Source organism: Urocitellus parryii, chromosome 9, assembly GCF_045843805.1.
Source record: "Urocitellus parryii isolate mUroPar1 chromosome 9, mUroPar1.hap1, whole genome shotgun sequence".
NCBI classification, from domain to species: Eukaryota; Metazoa; Chordata; class Mammalia; order Rodentia; family Sciuridae; genus Urocitellus; species Urocitellus parryii.
The window spans coordinates 81728873-81744540 of NC_135539.1; the positions used below are offsets into that span (position 1 = coordinate 81728873).

At 38.9% G+C, this 15668-nt stretch overlaps 1 protein-coding gene across 1 annotated transcript in view; it reads right to left on the minus strand.

Moving 5' to 3' along the window:
* The window catches only part of Ryr2 (ryanodine receptor 2), a 588770-nt gene that overhangs the window by 206804 nt on the left and 366298 nt on the right, over window positions 1-15668 (minus strand). The window contains exons 28-29 of the mRNA XM_077802933.1: window positions 7415-7623; window positions 5184-5358 (exon numbers count right to left, since the gene is read on the minus strand). Of these exons, the coding sequence (XP_077659059.1) occupies window positions 5184-5358; window positions 7415-7623 (384 nt within the window). The remainder of the gene's footprint in view (window positions 1-5183; window positions 5359-7414; window positions 7624-15668) is intronic.

Below are 15668 nucleotides of genomic sequence, written 5' to 3' on the forward strand. Positions count from 1 at the left end.
CTTAAATTAAGGATATGATCAAATCTATAAACTAGTAACATGTAGCAGGTCCGTAAGAGTATACTGAGAACAGATTACATGGCCTTTTACATGCGAGCATGCATCCCTGGTGGCTCCTTGTCTTCTTACAAGAGCAGGAGGGTTGGGATTAGGGCCTCCCTCTATGGCCTCATATGACCATAATTATATCTCTAAAGTGCCTATCTCCAAATACAAGCATATAGAAGGTTAGGGCTTCAACCTATGCGTCTGGGGGCAGCCGAGTCTGCAGCAGGTGGCATGGAGACACGGCTAGAATTCAGGCTGCTGTGCTCGCCAGCAGACACGTCGCCTCCCAAGCCATGAGCCCAGACAACCCTGCACAGTTCCTAGATCGTGAATTCTACTTTGTGTGGAATTTCATTAAATACTCCTGCAAAGTATTTCTTCCTCTTTTTAGAAATGTAAGAGCAGTTGGGACTCCACCTCTCCAGGAAGGCGAGTGCCATCAGAGCCAGGCATGCTGTTATCTCACAGTAGTAAGCAGCAGCTTATCCTACATAAGCCCTTCCTTCAGAAAGCGTGGCAAGCACAAGTCTTAGGGAAAATCAAGTACCTCAATCTTCTGATGTCAATATGGTTGGTACATGGGAGGTCACCTGCATGTTCTTCTATTATTTCCTTAACTTTACTATATTCTTTTTAGCTTATTTTGGCTGGTTTTGGTGTGCTTTTCTCATATTGAAATTTAAATTACATATATATTGGGTGTAATTTTTATAATTCCTGAGGGAATCTGAAGTTCATACAACATGACAGTGAAGTGGAGCTTCAGTAGAGCAAGTAAAAAACTGAAGAACGAAAGGCAGTACTTTAGGTTAGAGAAAACCACTGCTCGGTATTGACATAATTGAAAGGTATATAATATTGCTTCAGTAAAAAATGAGGTTTGATTTCTAAGGCACTCAGAACTGGACACATATAATTTCCTATTGAAAATATAGCTTTTGACCCATGGAAATTTTTCTTATTAATGTACTCTAAGAATAAATTATCTTCAGAGAGCAGGGAAAAGGTCATAAAATAAAGCTAACATATAATTTGTCATCAGCTGGTAATTAGTACTCAAGTTCTGGTTTTTTTCTCCTTTGTTGAGCAGGCTGGATCATGTGTGAACACAAGATTCCCTTCTGTTTCCACAGAGACCTAGAGAAAAAACCACTGGTTAGGCTTCTTAGCTTTTCTCAGAGCTGAGATCTAATCCTTAGCCCTCGAGACTTGACCTTCCTTGACTCCTGGCCCTGTTCCCCAAATATCATTCATTCATTCTCTCCCTCCCTCACACCCATACACTGAGCTATGAGAACTCCTGGGACTACACTGGCCCGGCCCAGATCACACAGGCTAGCCTCCCCCTCTCAAGATCATCATCTGAATCGCATCAGCAAAACTCTTAACATGTAAAGCAGTACATTCACAGATTTCACAAATATGCCATGGACATCTTGGGGGCCATTTAGCTGACCACAGTAATCTTTTTAAAATATTCATATTATCATAGCACTGTGATTTATATGGACCTACCTGTTCTCCTGAGGGTTGCATTTGGTTATTTCCTGGTTTTGGCTGTACGAATGGTGCTCCTATGAAGAGTCTAGTTTTTGCCTCTGTGCTGAGACACACATCACTGAGCAGCTGGAGTAGAACTGCTGGGTCATGAGTATGTGAATATTTGGTTTTTACAGATACTGTCAAACTGCTTTGCAAGTGAAAGCACCCATTTGCACTCCCGAGAACAAAACTAGGTATTCTCAAGCTTTGCAAACAATAACAGAATGCAAAACAGTATCTAATTACGGATTTAAACACACATCTTCTTAAATCTTATTGCCCACATTTCTTCTTTAAAATGCCTGTTCATGTCTTTTGTATAATTTTTCCTATTGATTTCATAATGGTCTCTGACTCATGATGATTTAAATCACTTTTTTTTTACTTTGGAATAGTGCAAACATCATATATGTTCAGTAGAGACCATACTTTGAATTTCAAATTCTGATCTTTCCCAGGCTAGTGATGTGTGGGACCACACTCTCCTGCAACCTTGCAGCCTGGGCAGTGAAAGAAGCTGCAGTTCTGTCATTGTGTGATCATGGGGAAAGACAACTTGTACCCTACCAGGCAGTGTTCCTAAGTAGGACTCAGATTCATGTATTAAGTGCACTTTCAACTTAGGATATTTTCTCTAATAATGTGCTTAATAGGACATTATTCCATTGTAAGCTGAAAAACATCTGCACTAACATTTTTCTTTTTGAGTCTCACACATTAAGAATAGATTCCCCCAAGTATTTCCCCACTTCCACTGAGGTTTTTTTTTTTTTTTTTTTTTTTTGGTTTTGTTTTTTTGTTTTTGTTTTTGATGAGCACCCTCAACTTCTTACAGACAAGTTTATGTCACTCTTTCATAACCAGTGGTTTTACTTTTAAGGAAAAAAAATAGTTTCCCACTCCATACCCTAAAGTTTTGCCTAGATTTTCTACTGGTAGTTTTGGAATTTATTCTTGACATTTAAAAATCCCAGTTTGGGGTTGGCTATCATCCATGTTGTGAGGAAGTGATCAAATTTCCTCTCTGCCATACAAATCACCATCTTATCATAGTACTCCTTTCCATAGCACCCTAATAAGCTACCTTGGCATGTGCTGAGGATGGTACTTTTCTTACATCTCCACTGAATGACAAGGGTTAAACTGTTTCCCCACAGCAATATCACTCTGTCTCAATGACTGCTGCTTCACAACACATTCTGGTATCTGATAGGACATACATCCCCTTTTGTCATCACCAAAACATCATGAATAACTTAATAGCTCAATGTTAGATGAATATTCTGAATCTCTCTGAGTTCTTTACTCCAGTCAACATGATAAAAATCACATCCAATAGAGTCTTAAGGAAGATATAAATAAAGGGATGCCTCATATAAAAATCATTGCCTTAATCTCAAAACTCAATATGGAACAATATCTGGTTTTGGTAAAATTATTAAACTATGGATGCATCAGGAGAGCAACTTCCAGGTTCTTGCTATGCAGTAGGTATCATAGCATGATTGGCTATTAGACCTTTGTGGGTATTAAGAATGTGATCAGGTGACAAAACTTATAAGAATGACTCTTGATTAGCTGACTGCATATGGACTGAGAGAATTATACATACATTTAAAAAGAATTTTGTTAAAGATAAATCCTTGATGCTTTCCCTGATCAACATATGCTTTGTTGTCTCCTCCTGAATCTAACTGCATGACCACATCAGTCTTTTAAAGACTTTTTGTAATTTTTCTTTTTGATCTCGGACTAACAACTTATACTAGACAGGGTACCATTTCAGTCATATAAACTACATAAAAGACAGAGTTGACAAAATATGCTCAGTTATGTTATCTACTAAGCTGAGCAGGTGAAGATCTTTTGTGTCTATATGCATATGGATATGTGTATACATATACATACCCAGGCATACCTGTATGCATGTAAGTTTTCCATGTGTATCCATCCTACCACAAGGTGATTAAGATTGCTTTAATAGCCAGTGTGTATTTGCTCAACTGATTATCTCTGTAGCCATAAGAAGGAACCAAGAAGATGGCAGAAAATAGCAAATCAAGTCTAGCACAGACATAAAGACATGCCAGGTTTAAGAACAACTTGAAAAATTTATGCAAAATTTTAGGACTATAGTAATAACAGCATATTAGTTGGCTAAAAAAACTCTGTTGCCATAAATTAGCAGTTTGATAAACTTGGTCCTTCACACTTGAAGGGCTTGAGAACTTTCTCTCAGTAGTGGCAGGCAAATAAAGAAACTGTATGTAGGAATTTGTGTCAAGTTAATTTAAGAGTGAGACGATGAGAGATACCACTGTCAAAGAGCACGGGAAAGTCTCAGGCATAGATAAACTCTGACTCCTTGGAGACCACTAGAATGCTTCCCAAAAACCTCCAACAAAAGTCCAACAATACTGACTAGTAATTTTTCAGATAATTCATCAGAATTCTACATTAGCTTTATGACACAGGTATCGATATAAAGTTAAAGTCATTCTTTAAATTTTAAAAATTCTATGAAGTCTAAAGTCAAAAAACAAAGTTATTTACACAAATGTGGTGCTCAAACTCACTTCAGAGCCTATTTCAAGACTGCAGTGGTTCTTTATACATGAACAGTGCTGTGTCACTAACATTAGTTATGTCTTTGTGAACAGGCAGCCCGGGAATCTGCATATATGCTGTGACACATATACAAACAGAACTCACACATGCATCTAAAGGTCTTTAACTTCCTTAGATGTTCAAAAAGGAAAACATGATAACTGAGTATTTTAAAATAAAACTTATTATAAAAACAGTATTTCAGGTCTTATCCACAGTACAGATAACATGGAAAAGTCTCTCTCACACCTTCCCCTGATACTTAAGACACCCAGAGTGGCAGAGGATTAGGTTGCCAATTTCACTACCCAGAGATACATGTGTTCAAAATAGAATTAAGTAATAAAAATGCAATTCTTATTTTGCAAATTTGTGTTTGATAAGTGACAGTCATATCGGCTCAAACACTTGCCCAGTGCCATCCCCCTTGCTATGCCAAGTACCTCAGCTTTAATACACATCTTGGCTCCTGGCCTTGTCCTGGACCATGAGAGAAGACTGCCCTTGCACCTTATTCCTATAGAGCTTCTCCATTTCTGCACTATAGAGGTTATGAAAGTGACACCATTTGCTGGCAGACTGCAATATACATAAAGAAAGGACCGAGTTCTCTCTGCTTCCAGTAGAGGGCCCCCTAGACAGTTGGTTCTCCTTGCATTTTTGTGAACTGAAGAGAAAAAGGCTACAAGCAGGTCATTAACCAGGGGAATTCTAAATGAGCCCTCCAAGACTGTGGAACTCCATCCTTTTTCTCCACCTTTGTTTTCTTAAGCTCATCAAAGCCATTTCCACCTTATTGAGATCCCAGCTAGTAGCACAGCCTTTCTGCTAAAGCTATTTCGAGTGCCCCTGATCCAATCAGACAAGTGGTACTCATGGAACTTCAAGCTCCAAATCATCTGCTCACTCACCCTCCAACGCCAGGCATCAGAACCACAGTCTCATTGTGCCACAAACTTTAAAATGAGCCAAATGGGCAGACTCACCATCACCAACATCGAAGTCCTTAAAAGCCAGTTCGGAACCTGAATCGTCCAGCAGGATTTCGCCATTAAGCGTGAACATCATGGTGTGTTCGTTCATGTCAACCATGCAACCCACAACATCGCCTGCCTGCCAGGAGCGCCCGTAGTGTTCATTGCCCTGGTGCCACCGCTGGGCCTACAGGGACAGAAAAGTCCTTGTGACATAGTCAGCCAGGGAACAGAATGCACCCACCATTCCCTGGAGTGACACCAGAACAGAAGAGCTTCAGCCACATCAGCAGCCCTGGGCAAGGCCCGGAGCCAGCTGGAGTGGCCGGGTATCTAGAGCCCCTGATGATCACGTGGTATACTGCTTAATCTTGGGGAAAACCCAGATGCTAGTTCATGCTTTTAGGACTTTTTAAAAATCTAACTCCACATATTATTTTTTTTAAATACACTTTTGTTTTTCTTTCCACTGAAATGACTACTTTCCTGGAAATTAGTGGTTTTTCTTTTAACCCCCCACCCCAAAACAAAGAATTATGACCTGGACATCAAGCTAGGAACTTATCATTGAAAATGACATTCTAGTTTTCACCCATTTCAAAATAAAATTTCATTCCTTGGAAATCCTGGCAATGATAGTTCAACATTTTGAAAATCCAGAAGATTTTCAGTTACATACTAAAAAAAAAGACTTCAAATCAAACCTAAAAATATTCTTTTTTCCCCAAAATCTAACAATATTAAGATATCTGCTAAAATAAGAAGCAAAAAATTGAATATACAGAAGTGAAATCTCAGAAATGCATTGGAAATAGTTTTGGCAAATGTGAATTTTAGATCTACAAGCATATTCCATTGATTTCTGGGTACAAAATCATTTATATTAATTATTTTGCTCACATCACCTTCATTGTGGATTGACACAGAACAGGATACAGTGACCAATGCAAAACAGTGATACAATTTTTCTCAATATAACACAATGTATTTTTAAAAATTTTAACTGAATATCAAAAAAACATTAAACTTTAGAACCAATGTATCTAGTCTGGTGACCTCCTTACTCCACCACAGTCAGTCCCCAAAGTAACAGTCCTTTTACTGCCAGGGGTAAGGGGTACTTTGACTCCCCTGGGCAGTTCTTGCTGTTAATTATAGCTGATCTTCAGCAGAAATAAAACAAAGGCCGCCTTTTGACTTATACTTTATTTTTTGAAATTTAAATAAAATTTGCTTTTTGATCAAAAGAGGGAAGGAGGCTAAAATTTTCCATTTGAGATTTTTTAAAAAATTTCAGGAAATGTGAGGTTTCAGACCACAGTAACCACCTGTCATGATTTGGAGCTTAGAAACATTGTCCCAGGTGGTTACTATTATTGCAATTCTATTCCTTTTCACATGGAGGGAAACTATTTTTAATTTAAAACAAATAGAATATATAGGCAATGATGAAGAAGTTAACATTTGGGTATTTCAGGTGTGTGAAAAGGAATATAATTGCATGAAGAAAATATTTTATATAACATAAAACAATCTTTAAACATTATTAAATAAATAACAAAATAAGGACTTGACACAGTTTAAGGAATAAATTGCTAATAACGTTGAAAATGAAAACTGTGATTATCAATAACATCACATTCAGCATTTTTGCAGCCAGTATTTTTCATTTAAATTCAGTTTTTAGCTGACACATTAAAAACAAAATTGTTTATGGGAGACCGCATGATATTTCCATACACATCTACATTCTTGTGATATTTAAATCCATCTAAACACTTCACTCTCCTGAACGTTTGTGGTTAAAAACCCGCGGACCTCCTCCCAGCTGCTGAAAGGGGGTTCTCAGTTAGACCCACTGCTCAGCAGCTGGACCTCTGCTCTGTTTAACTGCAGCACGGTGAGCGCAGCCCAACCACTCCTTCTTCCTCCTGCTCCTCTCTGGTCCATATTCTACCCTCGCCTAGGGACTGGCATTTCTATGCTTTTAACTGCCGTGCATTATAGCCACTATTCCTTGAAGACAAAACCTTGCACACCGTATCTTCCATAATTTCTAAGGACAAGGCTGACCCATGCTTTTGGTGACCTCTTGATGACTATCATTGTATGTGTGGGGAGGGGGGAGACAGTTGCGCAACCACGAGGACAGCAACTTCCCTGCATGGAGAAGCTGGCCTCTTCATTCACCTGGTGCCTGTAGGGAGGCAGGGACCACAGCGCATCCACCCGCGTCCACTCACCTTGAAGCCATCGAAGGCGAAGGCGCGCTCATCCGAGCCCAGCTCCTGGTCAGGTTGACACCCCGGCCTGCTCCAGCCGACCCTCATGTCTCCTGCAGTGACCGCCTCAAATTCAAAATACCAGCGGCCCGCCTTCACTGCGTAGGTCTTCTCTGCGCGGAAGATGCGGAACCTCTCCCCGGTGCCGCTGCACACCTCAGCTCTGGCAGCTGCAATTTCAGACCAGGAAAGCGAAAGAAAAGGAAGGACATCATAGACCTGAGGGACACCATCCCGCGGGGGCAAGACCACCCGTGCCGTGTCCTTGTCATGATTCACATTCTACCAAGTGCAAGCTCCCAGCCGCGCCCGCAGGTGCAACCACGTGCAGCACCAGAGCATCCCTTGCTGGGGCCGGGAGGCGGCGACTCAGCCAATGCTGACCCTAGATGGGGACCCCTCCTTCCTCGCCTTTCGGAGAGAGAACTCTCTGGGCAAGAAAACCCAGGGGCCACCGGGCGAGTTGGCAAGGAAAGACCGCAAGCACTGGAGGGTGTGGGTGGAAGAGCAAGCTAAGCTCTCAACTGCTCTGCACAAGAAGACATTTACCCGTGAGAAAGAGGAGGAAAGGCAGGCTAGGAAGAGAAGTATGACGGAGGAGGGGAAACCCTAACAACAGAGGCGTAGTGGATGATGAATTTCCATGGCAGGATGGCTAAGGGCCACTAATGTGATGACAAACCTCACCACGCCCCATTTTCAGTTAATATGCTCTACATACAGATGTGTCTAACAGACAGGGAAAATGAAAGGTCATAGTCCTATATTAGGACCAGGGTGGTGCAAAGGGAAAACCACATACATATCCACAGGATATAAGATCCCAGGGAGACCCCACAGGAATCATAGGAGGCAGGACCAATGGCCCACTGATCTGATACTGCTGACCATGGAAAGGGTCACCTCAGCTAAGATCTGGGCTAGATGCACAGGAGGAACTTCAGTGGCTGAACTCACATCACACAACCTCCGGAGCCACCTAATGCTACAGCCCTGTTCTTCCCTCTCTGCCTCTGATAGCTAGTATAAAGTTAGTGAACACTGGACAAATATTAGTCCTCACCTTCCCCCCTTTCAAGGCCTTTTAAGTAATAAACATTTAATAACAGTTTAACCACTGAGTTGATATGGCCAATTTAAAATTATAAAAGTAAATCTGATACGACATGAAAGTCACTAGTAAGACACAGCTCGATCATATGTAACAACTCATAATTAGATTGAAATAAAGCCATGAAAAGAACACAGGTGCCAGTCACAGTGGTGCTAGTGGCTAGGGAGGCTGAGACAGGAGGATCTCAAATTCAATGTCAGCCTCAACAACTTAGTAAGACCCTAAGAAATTTAGCAAGACTCTGTCTAAAAGATAAAAGTGCTGGGATACAGCTCAGGGGTTATGCTCTCTGGGTCCAATCCCTGGTACCAAAAAAAAAAAAAAGCAATAACACCATGGGCTATAGCATTTTGTAGCTCTCCACTATGGGTTTAATTAATGAAATGATCAATAACTGCTTGGGATGACAGAGGTGGGGATTAAAGAACCAACACCTGCTGACTTATCTTTCAAAAGCTGACTCAAGTCCCTAAATAAAATAAATCCATGGTGAAGACATTACTCTCATGTCTATTACTGAAGATTTAAGTTTTTGAGGAAAAAAAATAGTATCAGATTTTATAATGCTTAAAGGCAGTTGCTGACACTGAGAAACTAGTTCTTAAAAATAATTTCAGGAAAAGTAAAATTTAATTTATAATTCATTTTTCATAAAGATACACCTACTAATCCATTGACTCCTTAAATCATGGTTGTAACCTTTCCTAAGAATATAAACTATGAACCACACATTTGGAGATAATTTTCAGGGGGAAAAAGTTTTCCATATTTTTAGTTATGCTGACATTTGTAAATAAAATCTGACATTATATTGTAATATTCAATTCCCAATTGTACAAGTACAAAATATTCCATTTTAAAAGAAAACTGAGTCACAGAAATGTCCCTGGTTCCCTTCCCCTTTACACTTGCAGGATATCAGAATTCACCAACATGCAGCTATGCAGGGAAAGCAAACATTTTTTTGACAGCAAATTTAGTTTAAAATACATAATTTCTTCTAAAGCCTACTATAAATTTCTCTTGCTATTCAGTTAGACCACTAACCCCCTTCAGTAGTACAGGGAATGAAAATAACAGAGTCTATCTGGGAAATGTGCAACAGTAATAATGAGGAACTTCTTAGTTCTGCCATTCTCCCTGATCTGAAGCTGCTGCACTATTCTTGTGCTCAGTGAAGATGTACAACCTGAATCTGAGTAAGCATGGTCTTCACAAACACACTCATGCAAGGGACTTCATAGTAAGGTACTCCCCACTTTCTATGCATCTTCCTCCAAATGCCTGTATATTTCATATTAATATTATAATAATATTCTTTTGCCTCCCAAGTCTCTGGGATTATAGGTGTGCACCTCTGCACCTGACTCATATTCTGTAATTTTCTTAAATTAGTTTAGGGTAGCTTATAACCACAGTTTTTGAGAAGCAACAGTTCATGGGAATTTTTTATATACAGAGAGACACATGCAATCTTTAGAAAATTTTATTGCATATTCTGTAGCAAAAAGCATCTGAGCACCAGCATCTGCTGAACCAAACTGGGAACAAAGACTTGCCAAAGTCTCAGATACAGGAGCCAAGCAAACAGCCAATGGGTAGCACCCTCGTCCAAGACATGGAGCTCCCTTCTACCAGCATTAAAGTCTTATGCATAGCTTAATTATAGACATGCTATATCCATAAGTTTTGGTAGGCAATTTTAGCTCATGTAAGTGTGTTATACAAATGATTTTTATATCATCATCACAAACAGGGTAACTGAAATTAAAAATGAGCTGTGAGCAGATTCGTTCATAATGCACCTTGTCAAGGCTTCTTCTCAAAACTGGATAATTTTAGGAAATAGACAAATAAAGTCAAGGTTACAGATAAGGATGATAAAAACTGCATTCCCAGTACCCAAAGAGTTAGAACAGAGAGGGCACAGCACCAATGACTGATCAGACACGTCCTAAATAATTATACAGCAGCAGCTCCAGAGTGAGACTCCGCCACTAGGGGGCTGTCAAGATCTAATTATGTGTTAACCAAAGCAGCAAGCCTGGGATGCTCTAGAACTTTATAGCAATCTAGAATCTTTTAGGTGAATTCATTTAATACTTGAAAAAAAAACTGGTATTAACCAGATACCAGACCAACTCCTTAGTATTATTTCTACTAAAGCATTTCAAGTCTTGATAAAACCTGTACTGAAAAAATTTGAAATATTTTAATATTTAATTAACACCAATATTCCAACAACGTGAACTGAGTTCACAATTAACCTGAAATAAGCAAGCGTTATGCTGAAAAAAAATAGGAAATGTTAGAGCCCTAGTTAATTACATGGAATTAGGGATTAAAGTTTAGCAAACTTTTATGTTTTTAAGTTTTTAAAATGTCAGCAACATCCAAAGAATCTAAAAATGAATGCTTTCAATCTTACCTTCATGGTCACAGGCTTTATACAATCAAATCTTTCACATCTCTTAATTTCAATTCCCATCATCCTTGTTCAGAAAAATCACAATTTTTCCAATGCTTCCAACTGGTCTCTCTCCCATCACCTCCCCCTCCAATCTGCTCCTTCCCACAGTTGCCATGGTTATACTGCTATTGTAAACTGTGATCACACATCAAGATCCTGCTTGGAAACTTCCTGGGGTTCATACTCCCTGCACACATTTATCCACATTTCTTAGCTGGGATTTGAAGGTTTTCTGTCCTTGGCCCTAATCCTTCTACCTTCATCCCTTGCTATTCTGCCCCCACCATATCGTGAATTGAGCCAACTACACCTTCACCATGGTGTAGCTCTTTCAGTACTGAATCACATCAGACACCTTTTCCCTCTGGTAGGAATGTCTTCCTTGACACTAATCTCTACTTGCTGAAATCTGCATCTCTTCAACATCTGACGCAGGAGACTTCTCTCTTTCCTGAGTCCTCTCACTAGAAAATTTATCTTTCTTATGCACTTTCCATAAAGCTCAAATGATTCCCTGTCAAGTATGCTCAATCCTATCAAGAAAACATGATCATGGCTTCTTCTTGGAATACACAATGCTTGCCTCTTTGATCACTGTTAATATAACTTTAGTAAGAAAGACTCTTGTCAATCAAATGACAACTTTATTTTAAACTTAAAATTCAGACCCTGTGCTGTTATCTAATCACCATTTTTCCTCCCAGTGTTCTCATTTCCTTACATGAATGCATTCACTCTGCCAATTCAGTGAATGCCTCTCCTCTTCCTTACCTCTACATTCTCTCTCCATTATCAATGTCCACACCTGCTCTACAGAGTTTGCTGGAAAACATGCCCAGGATAGCTTGGTGCCATGACTCACCAGCCGTCTGCAACCTTGAATGGACCCTCAGTGTTCCTCTGCAACCTGCTCATTTATTTGCAGTCTGGCTCTGCTCCATTCTACAAAGCAGTCAGTCCTAACCTTTATTGCTGAGGGCTATCAGGAGGAACCGCAGAGACTCTTGCCTCTTGAAGTCATCTTCTCCATAAAAATCAGTGAGAACACTGGCAACTTTTACCCAAATCAACTTCCAGAGCTCTGAAAGTAGCTAAAGGCGAGCGCAACAATCTGCAGGGGTGTATAAGTACTCAACAAAAATGGTCCAGTATATGAACAGTATGCCCCATTCCCATCCTGCTAGCTCCATGGTATGCTGAAAACCAGTGGCTCCTCAAGCATAGTGAAACCAGCTGCCTAGCAGGCTCTGGGGCAGGCAGAACAGGGTCGGTGTCCTCTAAAGCCTTTTCAGATCACTGTTGTGATTTTACCTGATACATCCTCAGAAAATCCCACTTGCAAGACATGTTGATTCCACCTTGCAGCATGCCAAGTGTAGATAGTCTTTTCCATGGGGACATGTACTGAAAATCACCAGAGTCATTTTTTTTTAACATGGCAGTTCCTTAAGATAGCAGTAGAAGAGTTGAGCCAAAACAGAAAGGTTGGAATATGAGATGTTCACAGCAGGCTACGGAAAACCAGAACACTCCTAGAAATCTACAAGGACATTTTCATACCCTATGCTGTGCATGTATTAAGAAAAGTCCTGAATGTGGAAGGTGCTTCCCATCATGCACATAAGGCCTCTCCCCCAGCAACAACTTGGAGACTTATCCAAGACACATGCTTCAATGGCCACACATGACAAGAGACCCTACAAAACTAATTCAGAAAAAAAAAAAAAAAACACAATGCAAACAACTCTGCAGTGGGTAAGAATCCAGAGTTGCCACATCATGACATTTAAAATATCTAGTTAAAAAAAAAAAAAAGTAAGACAAAAGAGTATGTCCTATACATGAAGGGAGCAGTCTAAAGAAATCATCCCTGAGGAAGTCCAGGTGCTCTAGAATTACACAACGACATTAAAACAGCTATTTTAAATACGCCCAAAGAACAAAAGGAAACCATGTGTAAACCATCCCAGATGCTTGGGAGGTTGAGGTAGGAGGATCAAGAGTTCAAAGCCAGCCCCAGCAAAGGTATCAAGCAACTCAGTGAGACCCTGTATCTAAATAAAAAAAATATAAAAATAAGGCTGGGGATGTGGCTCAGTGGTTGAGTGATTTCAATCCACTGTACCACCCTCCCCAAAAAAACCCTGAAGTATGAGAGACTAAAAGTAATAAAAGTACTAGAGAACTTCAATAAAGAAACAAGAATTAGCCAGGCATGGAGGCACATGCCTGTAATCCCAGCAGGTTGGGAGGCTGAGGCAGGAGGATCTTAAGTTCAAAGCTAGCCTCAGCAATTAAGCCTAAGCAACTCAATAAGACCCTGTCTCAAATAAAATATAAAAAAGGGCTGGGGATGTGGCTCAGTGGTTAACTGCCCCTGAGTTCAATCCTAAGAAAGAAAGGAAGGAAGGAAGTGAGGGAAGAAGGGAGGGAAAAGAATTATAAAAAATAACCAAATAGAAATTCTGGTGTTGAGAAGAAGAACTGAATTAAAAACTAAAGTGGCTCAACCAATAGAAAAAGAATCAATAAACAAAGATAAAGCTATTGAGATAATCAAGTATGAGAAACAAAAAAAAAAAATGAAGAAAATAAACAGAACTTCAGAGGCCTGTGAGATACAATCACGTGTCACTAATGGGGAATATACATAAAGGGTTTAGAATAATTCCAGAACAGAGCAGTCATTCAATATGGTTACCATATTATCTTTATAATCCTTTGTTCATAATTGTCATTTATTATGACATTCCTTAATTTGTGCTGAGCTAATTGGAACTAATATACATTCAGACTTGTCTTGAGAGCTATTGCTCTGCCTTATTTTTTACTGTTATGGAGAAAAATGAAAATAATATTTGTGTTTTCAATAGTTATGATTAAACTCTTTTCTAAGACTGTCATTTTTCCATTAGGTTTATAAGTCTGTAAAACCACTGACTTTTACTTTTTTTTCCCATTTATTTCACATTATCGTGATTTGAGGTGAATATTTACAATGTAAATAGTCTCATATTTGAGATTTAGTGTTTGCAGCACAATAATAATAGGAAACATTCTTAAGATCAATGCCACACTATTTTGGATCTACATATATTTGCTGTATACCAATATTAAGACTATTTATAAAACACTAAGAACTGATTTCCAATTCCAAGTGTTGCCTACAAAATATGTTTATTTTGTTTGATCATTGTTAAAGTATCTTCCAAAAATTAATAAGTGCTACAATATTTTGGTGAATTTTTCTCACCTAGTTTTTTTAATTTGTTCTAATTAATTATACATGACAGCAGGATACATTTTGATTCATCGTATACAAATGGAGCACAAATTTTCATTTTGCTGGTTGTACTCAATGTAGAGTTACACCGTTTGTGCAACCATACATGTACCTAGGGTAATTATGTCCATTTCATTCCACTGTCTTTCCTTATAAAGATATTAATGGTAACCATATTGAATGACTGCTCTGTTCTGGAATTATTCTAAACCCTTTATGTATATTCCATATTAGTGATCACAATTCTACAAGGTGAGTATTATCCTTTTTTTAATGTTTTTATTCTAATTTGTAATATATGACTGCAGAATGCATTACAATTCATACTACACATATAAAGCATAATTTTTTACATCTCTGGTTTTGTGGATTAAAAATACTCAACCACCGCCGGGTCCCCTTAGCTTCTTTTCTTTCCCTTTGCCCTCATCTAGATTTTTGTGGGTCCTATATTCTTTAATGTAAACAGAATAAAATTTATTTTGTCTTAGCTTAATTTATAAACTATTCAGTAAAAAGATGTTGCACCTGCAAGTCATAAGTATGTGTCACCAAAATAAATTATGATTAATTGTGTGAAAAAAGAAAGTCAAATTAGGTGACAGGGGAAGATGAAAGAAGAGTTGAAGAAATAACAGTCAAAAACTTTCTAAATTCAATGAAAAACAATTTACAAATCCAAGAAGCACAACAAATCTCAAGGGGCATAAACTTGAATTTCCCCCAAATATATCATAATAAAACTCTCAGGGACAAAGGGAGAATCCTGAAAGTGGCAAGAGACAAGCAACTTATCACACACAAGGGAAACTAAAAAGGTTAACAAATGATGTCTCATCAGAAAACAAAGAGGCAGTGGATGTTCTATGCAAATTACTGAAGAAAACAATGGCAGAGGAGAATACTGTATTCAGCAAATCTTACTGCTCTCTTAAGGCTTCAGATCCAGTCCATTCCTTAAGGATCATCCCTCTTAGAAAATAAACACATCTTCTATTTGAACCAGAAAATTGATTGACAATAGGACCGTCCTTACCTCTTCTCCTGGTTTTTCATGTACAAAGTTTTCTGCAATCTCTCCAAACTTTACCCCTTTTCCCATTAAGCCTGGGGGAATAAGTGTTCTCCCTTTTATATAAGGGAATTCCTTCACCTATGCTCTGAATTCTATTCCCTACCAAATCCTAAGAGCATTTTATTAAGTTTCTTCCTCCTCTTTTTCCAACCTCTTCTATCTGTGCAAATTTCTTCCCCAACCAAAAAAGGTAATATTTAACTCTCTATTCCAAACATCATCATCCCTTGTGTCTCCACACCTTCAAATATACCACTTTCTCTGTTTGGAGTG